Genomic DNA, 20,571 nt, shown 5'->3' on the forward strand with positions numbered 1-20,571 from the left:
CGTTTTTAGCGCACGCACTGGATTAGCGCACGCTATAGCGTGCGCTACCTGAAAAACTACTGCCTGCTCAAGAGGAGGCGGTAGCGGCTAGCGTGCGCGGCATTTTAGCACGCGCTATTCCACACGTTAAGTCCCTAACACACCTTTGTAAAAAGGAGCCCTTCATTTCACCAAGGCCATTTTCAGTTGAGCTGAAAAAAAAAAACAACCCAAAAAATGAGTAGGAGAAAACTGCCAGGTCAAACTAATTATAGTAGTGGCCTGTGTGCTCTTGAAAATTCAAATCAAATCAACTTCCATTTGGTAGATTATTAGACTGCTCTCTGTGCTTGAATTGCATAATTCACTTTAGTACACAGGAAACAAAGATACACAGGGAATACATAAATATCACATGTGCAGGCTGCATATTTTGACCAAATGCAAAGTGATACACATTGGGAATAATATCCCAAATTATAGTTACCAGATGCTATGGTCCATCTTGTGGGTTAGCACCGAGGAGAAAGATCTGGGTGTCATTGTAGACAGTATGATGAAACTTTCCACCCAGTGTGTGGCGGTGGCCAAAAAAGCAAACAAGATGCTAGGTATGGTTGGTTAACAAGACTAAGAATGTTGTAATGTCTCTGTATTGCTCCATGGTGTGACCTCACCTGGAGTACTGTGTTTAGTTCTGGTCGCCTTATCTCAAGAAAGATATAGTGGAACTTGAAAAGGTTCAAAGAGTGACCAAGATAATAAAGGGGATGGAACTCTTCTCATATGAGGAAAGACTAAAAAAGTTAGGGCTCTTCAGCTTGGAAAAGAGATGGCTTAAGGGGAGATATGATTGAAGTCTACAAAATCCTGAGTAGAGTAGAACGGGTACAAATGGATCGATTTTTCACTCCGTCAAAAATTACAAAGACTAGGGAACACTTCTAAGTTACAGGAAAATATTTTTAAAACTACTGTATTTTTCGGACCATAAGACACACCCACCTGTAGAGGAGGAAAAACCAAGAAAAAAAATTTGGTTCAGAATTTTTTTCTTCTTGGTTCTTCCTCCTCTACAAGTAGGTGCTTCTGGTGGTCTGGTGCATCTGGTGCTGGAAAGCCCGTAGCCCGAAGCTGCCAGAAGCCGCCCTGCTATCTTGTACAATATTGGGGGATATGCACCACTGTTTCTGTGGTGTTGCATTGTATGCAGAGCCTAACTTCTTTATGGTTCAGTTTTTGTATACAAGTTTCTATTCCCCCTCCCCCCCACCCCCCCCTCCCACCCCGGATGTCAAGCAGCAGTCTCGCAAGATTGCCACCAGAAGTCATGGCAGCCATTTTGAGATTGGAGTCAGTATTGATAGGGAATCATTCCTACCCATACCACTCCAATCTCAAAATGGCTACCATGATACTGCCATATAAAATCATGGCAGCAATTATGACAAGGGAGCTAGCAGGAACAGGAGCGAGTGCCCTGACTGAATTGCTGGACCACCAATGATTACATGGTAAGGTCCAGATTACAGCGGAGCCTATGGACACTGGCCTCTAAACTGGGCCAATGGTGAGGTACTGCTTCACTGTCTCATTTTCAGTAGTGAGTGACAGGCAACCTCTCCAAGACTCCAGGGAACCTGTTTGTTTCTAGTTATTGAAAACACAATATTGAAGCACCACCATCGACATGGCAACAATGCAGTTGGAGGAATCCAACTTAGAGTGAATAGTGGCTATGGGTGATGGAGGAGGTCTGGAAGGAGGGACTGCTTTTGTTCCGAGGGGGCTAGAGGAGTAGAGTTAGGTCTTTTTATAAAATCATTTTTGCATATATATGGCTACATACAAATGGACTGCTTTAAAATTCTGATTGTGCGTACTTTGTCAGTAGGCATGTACAGAGAGATTGTTTGAGTAGAGAATGGGTAGAGTTTGCAAGTATGTGCTAGATTATAAAACACACTAGTTTGTGTGCATATTTAAATAACCTGTTATGGACCAGGCATATATGTCTATGTCTGCAATTTAGGTGCAATCTTTGACTTTTATGCTAGTATATTATAAGGACACATAGGCACCTTTGATACTCATTTTTCAAAGGAGATGGATATCTCAAAATGGCCCCAAAACGCTCATCTGCTGAAAACATCCAAATCATGATTTTTAAAAGGCACTGCAGTTTGTCCAAATAGCAAAGGGGCATGTTGGAGTGGGACTAAGGCAGGTCCAAAATTAGGATATATTTCAATGATAATAGAACAGGAAGAAAGACATTTTTATCTAGACCTGTTTCAATCCTATTCAGGGTACAAAAAACAGTACTCTGATTGAGCAGCTTACCAATAGAGTGATGAAAGCATGACCCCTCCTTAATCTCCCAGTGACTATTGGCCCCCTCCCACCCCTTAAGAAATAAAAGCAACAGTGGACACTAAACTGTATGACAGCCTCAGGTATTTTTGCCATTCCTAATAGAGCAGCAAGCAAGTGTAAGGAGTAGCCTAGTGGTCAGTGCAGTGGACTTTGACTAACAGTACCGAAATGTAACTCCCACTTTAATTTTTTTTTAAAATTTCTGTACATTACATTACCCATTATTTATAATCAACCTACTCCAAATTTTAGTTTGAGGTGCATTACATAAGCTAAGAGAACCAGCAATAAAATACAATAAGATAGGTTCCGTCAAAAGATATTAAAATAAAACTAGGCCCACCAATTTTGACAGCTAATTTAAAAGTACATATTTCTTAAATAAAATAGTCAATATGTTTATGAAAAGAAGCATAATGGGGTCAGGAAGACTGCATATAAAGCCGATGTGTTCCAAAGCCTTGCTGCCTGATATGAAAAAAGCATAGAGAAAATTCTCTTGAATTTTAGTCTCTTACAAATATGTGAGTCCTCCTGGAACATTAAAAAACACCTATTGTTATGGTGTACCTTTAAATACAGTAGGTTTTTATCCCTTCCTGGAGGGCTCACGACAACATATAAAGGAATTAAGTTTGCTGCACAGACATTGAGGCTGCCCCTCTGCTCTGCAGGTATAGCTGTGTGACCATTTTTGTACAAATGATGCCAGACAGACATTATTGTGCCTGTCATTTTGGTGTTCATATTTGGGACTGTTCATTTAGGACATTCTGGCCCTGATTCTGTGAGTGGAATCTAAATCGGTGGCATCGAGTGGTACTTAGCCAATTTCCACGCAGGAGTTTCGTCAGCCAGAAGCCTGAAGTCATAATGCCATTATACAGAACCATGGTGAGACCTCCTGTGTGCAATTCTGGAGGCCACCCTACCAAAAAGATATGCTGAGAGTAGAGTCGGTGCAACGGATGGCCACCAGGATGGTCTCGGGGCTCAATGATCTATCGTACGAGGAAAGGCTGAAAAATTTGCGGCTGTACTCACTCGAGGAACGTAGGGAGAGAGGAGACATGATCCAGCCATATCGAGATGGAAGAAGAGATTCTCTTTCTCAAAGGACCCTCAGCCACAAGAGGGCATCCGCTCAAACTCTGGGGCGGGAAATTTCATGGCGACACCAGGAAATATTTCTTCACCGAAAGAGTGGTTGATCCTTGGAACGAGCTCCCGGTGCAGGTGATCGAGGCAAACAGCGTGCAAGAATTTAAGAACAAATGGGATGCCCATGTGGGATCCCTTAGAGGGTTAAGCCAAGGGTACCTGTCACCAGGAGTGGGATCCCTAGGATAGTAGACTTGGGGATGGGTCAGTAGAGTGGGCAGACCTGATGGGCTATGGCCCTTATCTGCCGTCATCTTCTATGTTTCTAAGCTTTTTTTTTATTTGGTTTAAAAGGTATGTTAATTGAAAATGCCATTAAAAGCTAATTTAAAATGATTTAAAAAAAAGATCAATTAAAGTTCTGAATGGAAATCAGCGTGGTGCCTACTGATGCCTAAACCAAGGTGCTTACCCATGCATACCTGAAAAGTTGGCATGGTTGGGGGAGGAGAATAGACACATAGACATGGTATGACTTTGGCATTGTTAGGCATCTGTGTTAGGTACCTGAAAATTAGACCAGGAAGGCCCTGGCCTAATATATCGGTGCTTAAGTCGAGTACCATATACCAGTCATGGTACATTGCTTGTTGTGTCCCTGGGGCTTGTGCGCATCTGAGAAGCTGAAAGCTATGCCATTGGTAGTTTCACTCCCAGCAGAGCCTCCTAAGGCGGACAGGTTTCAGTGGCGATGTCAGACTAATGATGTACCACCCATCTGGGCAGCAGCAGATGGACAGTGGTGGAGGCGAAGGATTGCATTTGATGCGACAGCATTGAATTTATATTGCGCAGAAAAAAAGGCCTGGCAATCTACCTCTGTATTCTGCCACGAAAACTTGATGTTCATCAAGTCGCTGGGACTCGAATACGAGTCAATGGCACCTAAAGATTTAAACGCCACTAGGCACAATTTTATAAATGATGCCAACTGGTTGATTGACAACCGCACTGAATGGTGTGTAGGAGTTAGGGGCCATTGATAGAATCAGGGCCTTTCAGCACAAGAATGTCCTTCTCACGTATTTTTGAACAGGGAAATCTCAATGTTTGTTAGAAAATAGTTGTGAATGAATGTTTTTCTGGACATTAATGAGCAGGACATCCCAGTTCTTTCAGAAATGCCCCTCCATGTGTCTTTATAAAATAGCACCTAAGTAAGTGTCTGCTTTCTTTCAAAATGATCCTCCATAGGATTGAACTTTATACCTTAGTCAGTGGTTTCCATGTGTAGTAACACCTGGTGGCTGAACCATGTAGGTTCCTACTGATGTCTATATTTACTGGCTCCTAGTAATAAAGCAGTATAGCAATACATAATGTCCATTCATCCCCACCCCCGACTTTATTTTATTCTTTAGAGAATGGAATTTTTCTTTTTCATGAAAAAGAATCACTTTATTGAGAGACATGATTTATAACCAGACAGTGAAACCAACATGAGTTATAGTCATGAGTCCATTAACCTTACTAGCCCCAGCCAGCGATTTTACACTGTGACAGGAGATGCATTTATTTAGGATGTACATTTATTTAAAATAGTGTTGTTTGCATTTCATTCTACTCTGAAATGACAGATAAAGCAACACATTTTTATTATGGTTTTTTTTTTTATTGTAGTGCATTCTAACATCACTTTAGCACATGCTAAAATGATTTCAGAATCACTAAGGGGGCAATTCTACAACTGGGCATCTCCATTTAGGGATCCCATTATATACTGGCATCTGGACACCCAGGTGCCATTATAAAATACTAACATAATCTGGCATTGGTGTGCCTACTTATTTATTTTTTATATTTATATCCCACATAATCCAATGCTCTTAGCAGTTTGCAAATAAAACATACACAATTAAATTACAAATGCAAACATAAATGAGACTTTTAAATAAAAGACAAAAATTGGACAATTGCCAAATTTAAAAAAACTTTCTTGTTGAAAACAGAAACATCAGAGCCCTATTAATACCTTAAAATTAAGTGTGAAAGTGGGAGTCCTGCCCATGTTCCACGCATTTGTACACCTCTGGCTTGCACTTAGGCATTATGGCACTTACGTACACCATACAGCAGGGGTCTCAAAGTCCCTCCTTGAGGGCCGCAATCCAGTCGGGTTTTCAGGATTTCCCCAATGAATATGCATGAGATCTATGTGCATGCACTGCTTTCAATGCATATTCATTGGGGAAATCCTGAAAACCCGACTGGATTGCGGCTCTCAAGGAGGGACTTTGAGATCCCTGCCATACAGTTACCAGACGTCCGGGAAAACCCGAACATGTCTTCTTTATAGAGGACTGTACGAGTACGCGGACAAGGCTCAGGGAAGAAGAGCTGATGAGGATTGTCTGGGGTTGGGCTGGCAGCGTAACAGGGTATGACTGGGAGCCGAATGGGGCAGAGCTACAGGCCCATTACAGAATAGCACATAGGTACCCTGCTAGCACTTTTGCAGGTAAGTGAATACTTATCTACATAGGGCCAGTATTCAGCTGGTGGTGATCAGCGACAGTTCTCCCTTCAAGCAGTTGTTCACCGCCGTAACGGCGGCTCTCCCTCTGACGTCATTTCCTAGGCATGGCACCAGATGTGACATCAGTGGGAGAGCTGACGCAGTCGCGAGGAACATGTTGAAATTGTTGCTTGCGACAGTGAACAACTGAGAGGTACACAGGAAGGAAAGGGAGGGTGCATGTGGTGAGGGGAGGAGTAGGAAAAGGCAGAGAGGGCGGCCCTCACCAACATGGTCCAGGGCAGACTGCCCCTATCCCCCACCTCCTTTACTATGCCACTGCACTGAAGCAAGTGCTTATGAGCTGTGCAGAAATGAATCACGCTCCTTAGTAGAATGGAGGCGTAGCCTTAGAACCTGGGGAATTGGGCTCAACTTCCAATACAGATCCTTGTGACTCTGGGCAAGTTACTTCACCCTCTATTGCCTTAGGTATCCTCTATAATAAAACCCTTACCCACGCATGTGCAGTTGAAACGGCGTGATCCCTGCCTCCGTGATGTGTGCCTCTGTGGCTGTGTTCCATTTGTGGCACATGCGGCTGTTTGCAGTGCGTGGCACACGCAGCAGTTTCAGCAGCGGTTTGTCTCCTGTGGGTGCTGCGAGATGTCCGGTGTAAAGGAAGTGGAGAAATGCTGCTACTGCTGCACAGGGAAGTTGAGGGAGAGAGGGAAAGGGGGCTGCTTTGGGGGGAGGGGTGTGCGGGGGGCAGACAGCAATCTTGGTTTGCTCTGGGGGGGAAAACAGAAGGCTGCCGTGGAGAGACAGGCAGGCATGGCACAACAGAGAGACAGGCAGGCAAGGGGCCAGAGAGAGAGAGAGAGAGACAGACAGAAAGAAAGACAGACAGACAGGGGGCCAGGGAGAGACACAGGGGGCCAGAGAGACAGACAGACAGCGGCAAAAGAGAGAGAGACAAAAAACAAAACCCCCAGACAGCGGCCAAGGGGAGAGAGAGAGAGAGAGAGAGAAAGAAAGACAGATGGGGGCCAGGGAGAGACACAGACAGAAAGAATGACAGACACAGGGGGCCAGAGAGACAGACAGCAAGAAAGACAGACAGACAGCGGCCAAGGAGAGAGAAAGAAAGAAAGACAGACAGACAGACAAACAAGGGGCCAGGGAGAGACACAGACAGAAAGAATGACAGACAGACAGGGGACCAGAGAGATAGCCAGAAAGAAAGACAGACAGCGGCCAAAGAGATAGAGAGAATGAAAGAAAGACAGACAGACTTCTATTCTAGCACCCGTTAATGTAACGGGCTTAAAGACTAGTCTATATATAATATTGTAACCACCGAAAGGATGTCCCTTTCTCTTAGAAATGATCCTGTTAATGCCTTGAACTGGGAAATAAAGAAAACTGTGTATTTACACAACTTGTGGCTTTGGTTGGTAACAGGAAGACATATTTCAAATAGAAATACAAAGGTAAAGAGAAGTGAAATGATGTGGATTAAGTTGGTAACTCTGTGGGGTTTCTTTTACAGGGCTGTATGAGGTTATCCAGGAGAAGATCTTGGACCTTCTTTACCTTCTCTGCTGGTGCCTTTGATCCTTGACTTGCTGCTAAGGATGGCTGAAAAGTTGTCACCAGGGGATCTGTTTGCAAGGAAGTCCAGAGAGTCAGTGTATTCTCTGGACTCTGACAGGCTGACCCAGCCGGAAGGCGCAGGAGGTGAGGAGTCTTCAGACAGCGAGGGAGAGCAAGAAGGAAATTCCCACAAGCTCATCCGAAAAGTGTCCACCTCGGGCCAGATCCGGAGTAAGGTAAGGGGCAGAAAGACAATAAGATTGAACATGCATGTGTGCATCACACGTTCCTCAGTTTAGCTTTTGGACAAGTGTATTTCAGATTGGTTTTGCAGGCTCTAAAATTGTTTGGAATCCATTTCCAGATGCAACTGGTGAGTACAGTGCATTCAACGATTTTAACCAATGGTTTCAAAACTGATTTCAAATGGATTTTAGCTAAAAAAAAATGAAGGGTTTGAAATACATTTTGCATATATGTATATAGATAAGTGAAAAATCAGTATTATGAGTCAACTGCCTTCACAGTGCTGGATAAATCAAAAACAAACTTTTTTAAAACATCCAGCACAAACCTTTCACACTCAAAGGAAAACAAAACAAAAAGCATCCAGCACTACTTGAATAAATATAAAATCATGTATTCCGTGGATCCTTAGCTAAGTTTTTTCCTACATAAGCACTTTTGTGGTGTTGAATTTCAGCAAGAACTTTTGTTAAAAACATGGGAGACCGATGATGAAATTGGTGACTATAAGTTAGCTTAGTTCAAGCACTCTTTATAGTTCACTAGAGAGGATCCCCGGAATATATGAATTTATCCCCCTTTTTTACAAAACCACACAAGAGGTTTTTAGCACTGGCCAACACGCTGAAAGCTCTGCGCTGTTCCAACTGTCATAAAGTTCTTATAAACGTCGGAGCAGCGCAGAGCATTCAGAGTGCCGGCCGACGCTAAAAACCAAGGGCCTCTTGTACAAAGCCGCGCTAACGGCCCTGAAGCCCATAGAGATTTAAAGGGCTTCGGGGCTGTTGCCGCGTGGCTTATAAAAGAGGCAGCAAATTTATATATAGATAAGTGTACATTAGGGGCTGTGTACAGCCCCAAAATTTCATGCTCAATCAAACCAAAATTTTCCCAATTTGGGGGGGGGGGTATCTTTTGTGAATTTCTATATATTTATTTAAATGCATGCCTTATAACATGATAGCACCTTTTAGCACAAGCAGACCATTTGAACACACATTGATTAATGAGGATGTGCACACATGTGCAATTTACATGCATTTAAAAGTTTTAGGCCACCACAGAACTGAATGTGCAATTTGAATGCACACCCCTAGATTATCTCTTTGTGTGTGTCATTTTCAAGGTTGGCCTTAGCTCCAGTGTTGCCTTGTGGCTCGGAATCTAGGACTCCCTTTTAGAGATGCAAAGAATGGTGGGTGGAGGGAGAGAGGGAGATTATCCCCTTTAAATGGCATTCCTATCCTGGTGGCATCTTGTCTACCTCTACCAGCCACATACTCCTAAATCCGTTCTTGGTTATTGTGTAAATGGTAGGTGACTGGAATTTAGCACTGCCAGAAACCATTAGTCATGCTACCTCTTGAGGAAAATACAAACTTCTTAGTTAATTGAAGCCAAGCATTATATATGTGTGTTTTGGGGAGATTAGATATAAAGGGTTGTAGTACGATGGGGGCCATTTGAAGTTGATTTTGAATATATAGCCACAGTATACCAGAATGCAGCATTCAGAAGATGGGAGGAGGTCTTCAGCTGGTGGAGCTTGGGGATCTCTGCCAATTCGGTTATTTATATTGTGAGTTAGGGAGCACGTCGGGGGCCAGGGGAGCAGGGAGGGGTCAGAGATCAGGGGAAAGAGGAAGAATGGGGGTAGGGGCAAAGAGGATATGTTGTGCCTACCCATTCTGCCCCTAAATCCACCCCGAATTTGCTGTCTGGTTATTCTACTGATTTGGTTTTTTGCAGTATCTTTTTCTCTGAAAACATGAAGTTGGTCAACACATATTTGTTATTTTTTTATATTTTGATAACTGTTTTTGAACATTATTGATTTCCCTTGTAATGCAATTTATATTTATGCATTTTATTTTATGTATTTAAATACCTTTCTCTGAGAAGGGGTTTGTTGATTTCACCAGACTGTCCAAGACAGTCCAAGACTGTCCAAGACATGTGATGTAGCGAGGGAAGGAGGCGCTTGGAGTGGTGGTGCCCACAACTGCCATGCAGTGTGCCCCCCCAACGCTACCACTGCACCATGCACCCCTTGCGTCGCCCACCCCCTGCCCGCATACCTCTTGAAATCTTAGCTGGCAGCAAGCAGCACCTCCTCCCTGCTACTTGTGCCAGCTCAGCTCTCTGATGTCACTTCCTCGTCCCGTGACCAGCAAGTGACTTCAGAAGGAGAGCTGAGGCTGGGAAACATCCGGAAACATTTCTTTGATAAATTCATGTAGCCAGTGATTGTTTTACATTTTAAATGTGGGCACATGGTTTCTCTCTTCAAGCAGGTAAAAAGGTTGCCAACTGACTCTAGAACAGGGATGCCCAACTTTGGTCCTCACCAGGCCAGGTTTTCAGGATTTCCCAAATGAATATGCATGAGATCAATATGAATACAATGGAAGCAGTGCAGGCAAATAGATCTCATGCAAATTCACTGGGGAAATGCTGAAATCCCGAATGGATTCGGTCCTTGAGGACAGGGGTTGTGCACCCTTGCTCTAAAACAGGGATCTCAAAGTCCCTCCTTGAGGGCCGCAATCCAGTCGGGTTTTCAGGATTTCCCCAATGTATTTGCATTGAAAGCAGTGCATACACATGGATCTCATGCATTTTCATTGGGGAAAACCTGATTGGATTGCGGGCCTCAAGGAGGGACTTTGAGACCCCTGCTCTAGAATGTCTGAGCAAGCTAATCCAGTCCAGGTTTACCCCTCTGTCTGCATAGACTTGTAGTCCTGGTCCTCCAACTGATTTCCCTAAATAAAAAATAAAAACATCTGCAAGTCTGTGCAGGCAGCCCCAAGAGGAAGCCAGGACTGGATCAGCCAGTTCTGAGGATCTGGAAGCAGTCGGCAACCTTCAGTTGGGCACCTGGAGAAAACAATTGGCTAAGCAAGTGGCGCCAGGCACTTGAATGCCAGAGCTAGAAAGGTTGCAGAGATTCAGAACAAAAGTTTATTTATTTATTTCAAGTTTCAAGTTTATTTAAAAATTTCTTATACCGCCCAATTAGCCTTCTAGGCGGTGTACAAATTTGTAAAAACAAAGGACAAATTTTAGCAAAAATACAAGTTTAAAGTGACAATACATCACCAAACTATAGCTATAATAACTTTTAAAAACTATTAAAAACACAGACAAACAGGAACATAAGGTAAAAGGCAAGAACTACATTAGGCAAAGTACAAGGAAAAACCAAGAGGGAGGGCTGCTGTAAACTCAATACTATTTTCATTCCATTGCCCTTAAAAGGACAGTTAGGCCTCAAAGGCATCACGGAAGAGAAATGTCTTTAGTTTTGTCTTAAAATTATTAAGATTTGATTCTTCACATAAATAATTTGGAATACTATTACAAAGAGAGGGGGGCAGTGACAGAAAAGATGGTAGATCTCATTGTATATATAAACTTCAGTGACGGTATAAAGAAAAGGTTATTATCCATTCCTTAGTAATCTCTAAAATCGATTACTGTAACGCCCTTTTTAAAGGAATTGCACAAAGTGAAATCAGACGGCTCCAAATCATACAAAATACGTCCATTAAACTTATAACAAAGACAAAAAAATTTGATCACGTAACACCACTTCTCAAGAACGCTCACTGGCTTCCGGTATCTCATAGAATAACTTATAAAATATGTCTACTCACTTTTAAATTAATGCTTTTTAAAACACCCGCATTTATTTTTAAATCACTGATCCCTTACTCCACAAACAGAATATTGCGGTCAAACGAACAACATTTACTGACAATTCCATCCCTTAAGATCATCAACACTAGAAGACAATTTATATTTTCTGTTACTCCCCCACAAATCTGGAATTCTCTTCCAATTTATTTAAGAGAAGAACATAATATTGATAAATTTAAGACCAATCTAAAAACATTCCTTTTCAAAGACGCTTTCGAATAATAATTCTTAATCTTGAATTTATTAATAATGTTGTATTTGACCATTCATTTTAAATTCCCTACCTTGTGTTTTTACCTAACCTCCTTTTCTATAATAATTTGTACTTCAAATCCCCTTTACCTTTTTGTTTTTGTTTTGTTAAAGTTTGTATATAGTCTAGTTTATTTTAATGTTTAAATGTATTACTTTTTAATATATTGTAAGTTTAATTGTTTTTTAAGCTTAATTGTTTTTAAGCTTAATTGTTTAAGTTTAATTGTTTTTTAAGTTTAATTGTTGTTCATTGCTTTGAAGTAAGATTAAGCGATTAATCAAAATTTTAATAAACTTGAACTTGAAACTTAGCTGTTGATCTTAGGGACCTAGAAGGAGTATAAGGGATAAGAAGATTATTTATAAATGTCTCTTAATGGAAAGGAAGGCAATGTGTGGCTGGGGAGAGACTAGAATCCTGAGGAGGGGAATAGTGCGTGTCTACTGTTAGGGATGCTGACCATTTGCAAATAATGGGTAATTATAGTCTGATTTAAAGGTTCTTCCAGTCACTTCATTGCCTTAATTAAAACAGATGGTTGGCAATCCTACTCTGACGCCAAGTCTCCCACATCTGTCAATTTATCATTCTTGGCTGCGAGACATGTCAGATGTGCAGCACCGCTATTGATTTTGGGCTCTAGGTATATGCCTAGGCTGATTGTGCATTTAGGCCCATATTCTATAAATGGTACCTTAGTTAAGTCCAAAAATGCTGTTTAAAAGTGGAATTATAGTGGCATTAGGCACCGTAAAGCACCTCATGGGCACGATTCATGTCACAGGTATGCACTGCAAATGTAGGCCTTGAAATATAGAAGCTTTTGCATTTGTACATTTGCGGATTGTCCTCTGGAGCCAGCCCTCTATTTCTATATATTCTAGAGCTGCAAGTAGGTAATTTCAGTGGACTTTCTCAAAAGCTTTAACCGTGTCTAAGCTAACCAGCATGCCTAAGGTCTTTTGGGAAGCTGCCTCTGACATAGCCAACAAAACTTTTCTCAAATTGATTACAGATTGACGTCCCTTGACAAATCCCACTTGCTTATCTCCTATTATTCAAAGTATATCCATTGGGCCCCGGAGTAGTACATTTTTGGTGGCTTGGATTGCCTTTTGAATCTCTTTTATCCAAATTGGTCTATTCAGTATTTCTTTTGCCTCTAGAGACAATTTGGGACTTCCTGAGTCTTCCATGTAATCAAATGGATCCATGTAATCATAGGTCATAAAAAACCCTCTCATAACTTACCCCCTCTTCTATTAAACTGCACTAGCAGTTTTTAGCGCTGAATGGCCGGTGCTGCTCCCGACGCTCTTAGGAACTCTGTGAGCGTCGGGAGCAATGCGGGCCATTCAGCGCGGCTCCCCACGCTAAAAACTGCTAGCGCAGTTTAATAGAAGAGGGGGTTAGTGTGGCATGGTAGCAAAAAGTCAATAATGAATTGGCATAATAACTTAGCTTTCGTTTGGAGAAATCCTGATTCCAATGGGACCTGTTTCACCCAATGCTTCTTCAGGGAATCAGTGGGGAACAAAAATCCCCCGACACAACACCAACCAGATGCCATTATATCCTTTAAATATCAGCAGTAGCTTACTCAAATTTGAGCGACATGCAAACTTTAAGCTTAAAGTTGCAACTGTCTTCATCTCCTTTTGTGTAGCCGTCACTGATAATGGTGTCCTAACCTCCCGCGAATGCTGCGGCAAACTTAAACCTCCAGCACGCACAGCACATGTTTGTTAAAGCTGAAGTTTAGTCTTTTAACAAGTGCGCGCTGGAGGTTTAAGTTAGTCGCGGCGTTTGCGGGACGTTAGGACGCCATTGTTGGTGGAGGTGGGGGCAGGGAAGGGTGCGGGGGAGGGGCGCCAGCACCCCGGGCGCCTCTCACCCTCACTACGCCACTGCTTGGGCCTGCTGAAATCTGGTGTAAATGCTGGCGCTCTTTAACCATAGGGCTCCTTTTACTAAAGGTGCGCTAGGGCTTTAACGTGGGAATAGCGCGCGCTAGACCTTCACACCAGTATTGAGCTGGCATTAGTTCTAGAAGCGTAGTGCGCGGTGTAGCACGAGGTAATTTCCTGCATGCGCTAAAAACGCTAGCGCACCTTAGTAAAAGGAGCCCTTAGTATGTTTTCTATGATCTTACTATTTATGTTTGGAAGTTTGCTGGACTTACTGTTTTCTTATGTTTTATTATTCACAAATCAGAATTTTAGATTAGTGAGTTATAAATTAAAAAAATAGAGTATTTTGCTTATTTTCATTCAGTTTGATAGCCACCACTGTTCCCTTGAAAAGTATCATTTAGCGTGGGTGAAATATGTGTCAGGCACATGTGCTACTTACATTGTTTGCTGCATGACACATTGCATTGTCTATGGAGATGCGTGTGCTTAATGATATCTTCTGGATCTTTCATGCTTTGCAACATAAATTGACAAATGAGTAGCATCCCTCATATCTTCTTTGTTGACCAGAGAGAGGATGTATAAAGTGATCGATTTGAATTTGCTTAACTTGTTTTCCACTTTTTAATTGCTTTAACATTTTCCTGCGCTTCTGATTTATTAAAGGACATCTAGAGATCTGCAAATGTATATTCCTTCTCCCACATATCAATCCATCAAAGGAAAACCTACCTTTTCAGCAAACAAGACCCTTAACCGACCCTTCAGATATTCTCAGGGCCCCCTACCCGACTCTTCCCCTTCACGATAGCTCCTATCTCCCTCTGCTTCTCCTACCCACTTCCTTCCTCATCCACCAAGTCTGACCAAATCCGTTGTAAATCCGATAAATTTGTTGTAATTCTGCCCTCTTCATCTACGAAGTTGGCTAAACTTGTTGTAAATTTCCCTTTTCATCTGCCAAGTTTTGGCTACAGTTGTTGTAAATCCGATAAATTTGTTGTAAATCTACAAGTCTATGCGGATCCTAATCTAATTTAATGTAAACCGCCTAGAACTCGCTGGGTATGGCGGTATATAAGAATAAAATTATTATTATTATTATTATCATTCTCCCCAAATGAGGTATCCGTTTTGCCTACAAACCATTTTCTTATCCACTTCTTACCATCCATTTATCTTCTCTCCCCCCCACCATCATCTTGTTCTAGAGAGAACTGCCACCTCACCCTAGGTCAGGGGTAGGCAATTCTGGTCCTCAAGAACCAGAGCCGGAGCCAGGTCAGGTTTTCAGGATCTCCACCATGAATATGTATGAGATGGATTTGCATGCACTGCCTCCTTGAGATGCAAATCTTTCTCTTGCATATTTATTGTGGATATCCTGAAAACCTGACCTGGCTCTGGCTCTTGAGGACCGGAATTGCCTACCCCTGCCCTAGGTTATTTCACTTTGCCTTCTTGTATACAGGATTTTGCAAGTCTAGTGTTGCTCGGTTAACCAGAGCCAGGAAGGAGATTTTGGACAAATCCTGGATTTCCAATAACTCCATCCTGGTGTATTTATAGGATCTACAGCACTAATTTACAGTAAATGGATAGACTCAGGAATCAAAAACACCACGCTGTTATGGGTCAAATGTTCAAACGCAGGACCAGCCAATAAGTCTCATGGGATTGGGTAATTTAGCAGCTATGTAGTCCTGACATTTTTAAGGCAAGTGATGTGAGCTTGGGCGAGTCACTTCACATCTCAGAATTAATTGCAAGAATTAAAGGGAGAGGAAAATGCCTGCTGCACCTAAATGTAACATGCAATGGGGCAAACATGGATGGGATCCGACTTACCTTCAGATATCAGTCTTACACCTAGAGCATCCAGACCAGGCCTTTTCACAATCATCAGGTTTTCAAAATGCATACGTATGGGATAAATATAAATGTATTGAAAACCCAATATATGTAGAATTATGTCAAGCTGATTCTTGTGGATATCCTGAAAACCCAAACGGCCGTGGGGGGTCCCCAACATAGGAGCTAACTTTTCAAAATTATTGGAGATGCTAAACCCAACATACATGATCTTTCCTGGGAAACACCCACAGTACTCACAGAGCTGGGACTTATGGTTAGAGAATGACAAGGGGACACATTTTTCCCCATCCCATCCTCGCAAGTTTTGTCGTTTTCCCTGCCCCATTCCTGTAAGCTCTGCCTTAACCACACAAGCCTTGAACACTTATGATTTTAAAGTGTTTGAGGCATTTTGGGGGGATGGGGATCACTGGTGCATACTTTGGCCTCTTGGGAGGCCCGAGAAACGGTGGGTCACAGACGTAGAGGCTTTTTGCTTGTTTGGGGAGCTTATGTGGCTTCCTTATCACTTTGAGGTCATAGAAAAACATAGAAACATAGAAGATGACGGCAGAAAAGGGCTACAGCCCATTAAGTCTGCCCACTCTGCTTACCCACCCCCCTGTCTATGCCCTAATGACCCAATTTCCTTATTTTGACCCTCGTAGGGATCCCATATGGGTATCCCATTTATTCTTAAAGTCTGGCACACTGTCTGCCTCGATCACCTGCACTGGAAGCTTGTTCCAATGATCAACCACTCTCTCTGTGAAGAAATACTTTCTGGTGTCGCCATGAAATTTTCCGCCCCTGAGTTTGAGCGGGTGCCCTCTTGTGGACGAGGGTCCCTTGAGAAAGAAAATATCATCTTCCACTTCGACACGTCCTGTGAGGTACTTAAATATTTCGATCATGTCTCCCCTCTCCCTACGTTCCTCGAGAGTGTAGAGCTGCAATTTGTTCAGTCTCTCTTCGTACGAGAGACCCTTGAGCCCCGAGATCATCCTGGTGGCCGTCCGCTGAACCGATTCAATTCTGCGCACATCTTTACTGTAAAGTGGCCTCCAGAATTGCACACAGTACTCCAGATGAGGTCTCACCATGGCCCTGTACAACGGCATTATGACTTCAGGCTTTTGGCTGACGAAACTTCTTTTGATACAACCCAATATCTGCCTTGCCTTAGATGAAGCCTTCTCCACTTGATTGGCAGTTTTCATGTCTGCACTGATGTTTACTCCTAAATCTCATTCTGCTGAAGTCCTAGTTAAAGTTTCTCCGTTCAAAAAGTACGTCCTGCATGGATTTCCACTTACGGTCGTAGCCTCATTTTGAATATTATCTCTTAGGGAGTCTGGTGTGCACCGAGCTCTTGCTTAAGATCAGATACTGCACAATCTTTGTTTATTTATTTATTTTTTTTAGTTGGGGGAAGTTGAGGTTTAGTTGAGGTTGCCAGGGGGCCACCAGAGTACCGGCATCTGGAACGCTTGAGGCCTTTTGGTCGCCTTCTGTATTGTTCTCTTGGGGGGAGGGGGGCTGTAGGGTACTGGTTGGTTGGAAAGGGTTTGGGTAGGATGGGACAGGACGTATACTCTCCGAAAGTTTTATTCTGTTGGATACTGATTTGGATGGACTTGGTTTGATTTATACTTTGTCTTTACTCCACAATAAAAATAGATTTGAACATAAAGTGTTTGAGGCTTCTGCAGATGAGAACAGAGCTTGCAGGAATGAAGCAGGAACAGGAAAAGAACTCGCCGGGATGGGACAGGAAGATAAGCTCCAGCGGGAAAGGGGAAAATTTGTCCCCATGTCATTCTCTACTAATGGTCCTCAAGACAGTTTTGGGAAGCCCTTTCCTCTCACCACTTCCCCATACATTCCCTCTTTCCCATTCTCTCTACTTACTGTATTCATTCACCCTCCCCCCTCCAAAATCACCTAAGCTCGGACCCTGCTTTCTCCCATTGAAAAGTGAAAGCCTGAATTCTGAAATTTAATCAATAGAAAAACATTTTGATGTAGTTGCACAGATCATTTACTGTGACAGTGGGGTACTGGGAAAAGTTGGTGCAGTAGCAGTAAAGATCATTTCCAGTCCTTGTCCATGCTCAGCAATCATGTCTATTCCTCTGGATTGGTTTAAGGGACTGTAGCACCCTGAACCAACTTTTGCATTGATGCCCTCCCCATGCCCACAATCTGATCTCTCTCTCCTTCCTCCCCCACCTATGATCCAGTATCTCTCCCTCTCTCTCTCGTCTCCCCTCCTGTTGGACCAGGTAAGGTACTGGCTTAGGCCACTGATGATTAAGGGCGCCAAAATCTTAGTCCGGCATCTATCCCTATAGAAGTCTGAAGATAGTGCACTAAGCTCTGACACCACTGTAAAAATATGCCATGTGGGTAATGCATTGTATGGATAGTATGCAAATTATATGCATGTTATTTGTGCGTTGCAGCCCCGGTCAAAGGAGGGTGAACTGTGCCTGTCATTTGCTCAGAAAAGCAATTGATAGCACAACTCCTTCTCTTGCCGGCCCAAAAAATCCTGCCATAGCCCTGCTCTTCTTCCAGCTGAGCTGATCGAGGCAGGGGAATCCCCGATCAGTTGAGCTGGAAGGATTTGCCAAAACTGCCACATTTGGGATTTGTAGGTACTTGGAGGGCCTCAGAAAAAATAGTTAAATGTCTTATTAAAGAAATGGGGAAGGGGAAAGAAGGTACCAAGCCTCAAAGCAAAGCAAATCCAACAAGAAGAAGCACTGGAGATGTCAAATCCAATCGAGTGGTCAGTTTATATCAAAGTTTAAAACCAAGGAAAAAATACCAAAAGTCAAAGTCCCGACTAGGATCTGAGTTTCGGCGATACCATCGCCTTCCTCAGGGGACAATTGTGAACATGTCGGCGTCTCTTCATCATCTTTATAGTTTATAAATCTTTCCTTTTTGTAATTTATAGCTAAAGAGGCATTTGTAATTTATAATTTGTATATTTGTAATTTGTATATTTATAATTTGTAATTTATAGCTAAAGAGGCATATGATCAAAAAACTGTTTTATTTTATTTTTGTGATTATGATAAAACATACCGAGGGCCTCAAAATAGTACCTAGTGGGCTGCATGTGGTCCCCGGACCACTGATTTGAGACCACTGTGTTAGCCCTATTGCAAATGTACATGTGTAATATATTATCTTTAAAATTCTATGTCATCGCTTATTCTATTCCTTCAAATTTTGAATGTAATTTTGTTTTAGTTTGGATGTAATCCGCCTTGAACTGCAAGGTAATGGCGGAATAGAAATCACTAATGTAATGTAATGTAATGTGTGCCTGCTGCTAATTATATACAGATTCTGCAATCTTTTTTTATTATTATTATTTCATGAAATTTTTATTGAAAGCCAAAAAAAAAGTTTTTAACACTCAAAACATGTCAAATATAACACAAAAACCAAAGCTGCTGAATTTACCAATAGACAATCCACAATAACTAAGATATGGGAACCCATCTTGAATTACTCTACTATATTAATATTGATGGTTCCAGTTTATTCCTTTACATTCTCTTTTTGACAAATGCATAATTAATATGCCTTATTCTTGCACAGCTTCTTTAATGTCATACTATTGTTGTAAATTATTTTTAGCATGTTTATATTGGTGCCTTTTCTCTCTCCAGGTTTCCAAACTATTTTATGGGGTGTTGTCACATATGTATATACTTGTTAGTTGCATATTGTAAAGGTTTTTACTTAATATGTGCAATCTTTTATTTTTTTAACTATTTGCAAGGGAAACTAATGGGGGACTAAGGAGGACAGCTCCCTTTATCCTTCCTGTAAAGGGCTGGCTGAAAGAAGCACCTTTAAACCTGTAAATGCCAGGGAGCAAATCCCCACATGCATTTTTCCCACATGTGTATTCCCATTCTGAAACAGGGAATACAGGTGAAGATTTTAATCCTGCCCAAGCTCTGGTCCTGGACAGCTTTAGGGTCTTCTTGTTCCTGGGTTAGCTTCCCCGTGCAGCATCCTAACTTGGATGTTGCATAAAATCAATAAAGAAATTAAGCAAAAATGATTGGAATGAGCTTAGCCATTGCAAGCCTCATCAAGTTAAATGCCTTAGTCCAAACAAGAACAGTAGATCTTAACATTGTAAATGATGGAGGAAAAGGTATTTCTAAGTGTATAGTTACACTAACCAGGGGTAGGCAATTCCGGTCCTCGAGAGCCGGAACCAGGTTTTCAGGATTTCCACCATGAATATGTATGAGATGGATTTGCATGCACTGCCTCCTTGAGATGCAAATATATCTCATGCATATTTATTGTGAATATCCTGAAAACCTGACCTGGCTTCCACTCTCGAGGACCGGAATTGCCTACCCCTTCCTATCCCAACCCTCTTGCACCCTAGGAATGCTCCTTTTCTGAGATCTGGAAAATACACACACAGCAAGTACTTTTTGCAAAGGCCAAAAGAATGAATGCAGTTACATAGCTCCTATATATACAGTATACTCATTCAGAGGTCATGCAATGCTCAGAAGCTGACTTCACATCTGTAAACACACGCTCATCTCCATGAGTTTGTATAGAAAATCACTGTCATTACGTAGTCCCATGAGAAAGTAATTGCAATTGCAATTCCTGTTCAATCTAATAGCCTCATTTACTAATATTGTTCTCAATGGGGACTATTTACTAACTACGCACTTACACTTAACTCAGATTGATGTATTCTAATGCAGTGGTTCCCAACCCTGTCCTGGAGGACCACCAGGCCAGCCGGGTTTTCAGGATGGTCCTAATGAATATGCATGGCGCAGATTTGCATGTCTGGCACCTCCATTATATGCAGATCTCTCTCATGCATATTCATTAGGGCTATCCTGAAAACCCGACTGGCCTGGTGATCCTCCAGGAGAGGGTTGGGAACCACTGTTCTAATGTGCATTTACGTACTCTAACTTATTAACGTAAGTTACTAAATGAGGCTTTAAGATTGCTGAGGGACAGGT

At 42.2% G+C, this 20,571-nt stretch overlaps 1 protein-coding gene across 2 annotated transcripts in view; it reads left to right on the forward strand.

The window, feature by feature from the left end:
• The window catches only part of DGKK (diacylglycerol kinase kappa), a 420,961-nt gene that overhangs the window by 22,467 nt on the left and 377,923 nt on the right, over nt 1–20,571 (forward strand). For both annotated transcript variants that reach the window (XM_033946472.1, XM_033946473.1), the window contains exon 2: nt 7,524–7,803. In XM_033946472.1, the coding sequence (XP_033802363.1) occupies nt 7,609–7,803 (195 nt within the window). In that variant the 5' untranslated portion in view covers nt 7,524–7,608. The remainder of the gene's footprint in view (nt 1–7,523; nt 7,804–20,571) is intronic.

Source organism: Geotrypetes seraphini, chromosome 5 (genome assembly GCF_902459505.1).
Source record: "Geotrypetes seraphini chromosome 5, aGeoSer1.1, whole genome shotgun sequence".
In the NCBI taxonomy this organism is placed as follows: domain Eukaryota; kingdom Metazoa; phylum Chordata; class Amphibia; order Gymnophiona; family Dermophiidae; genus Geotrypetes; species Geotrypetes seraphini.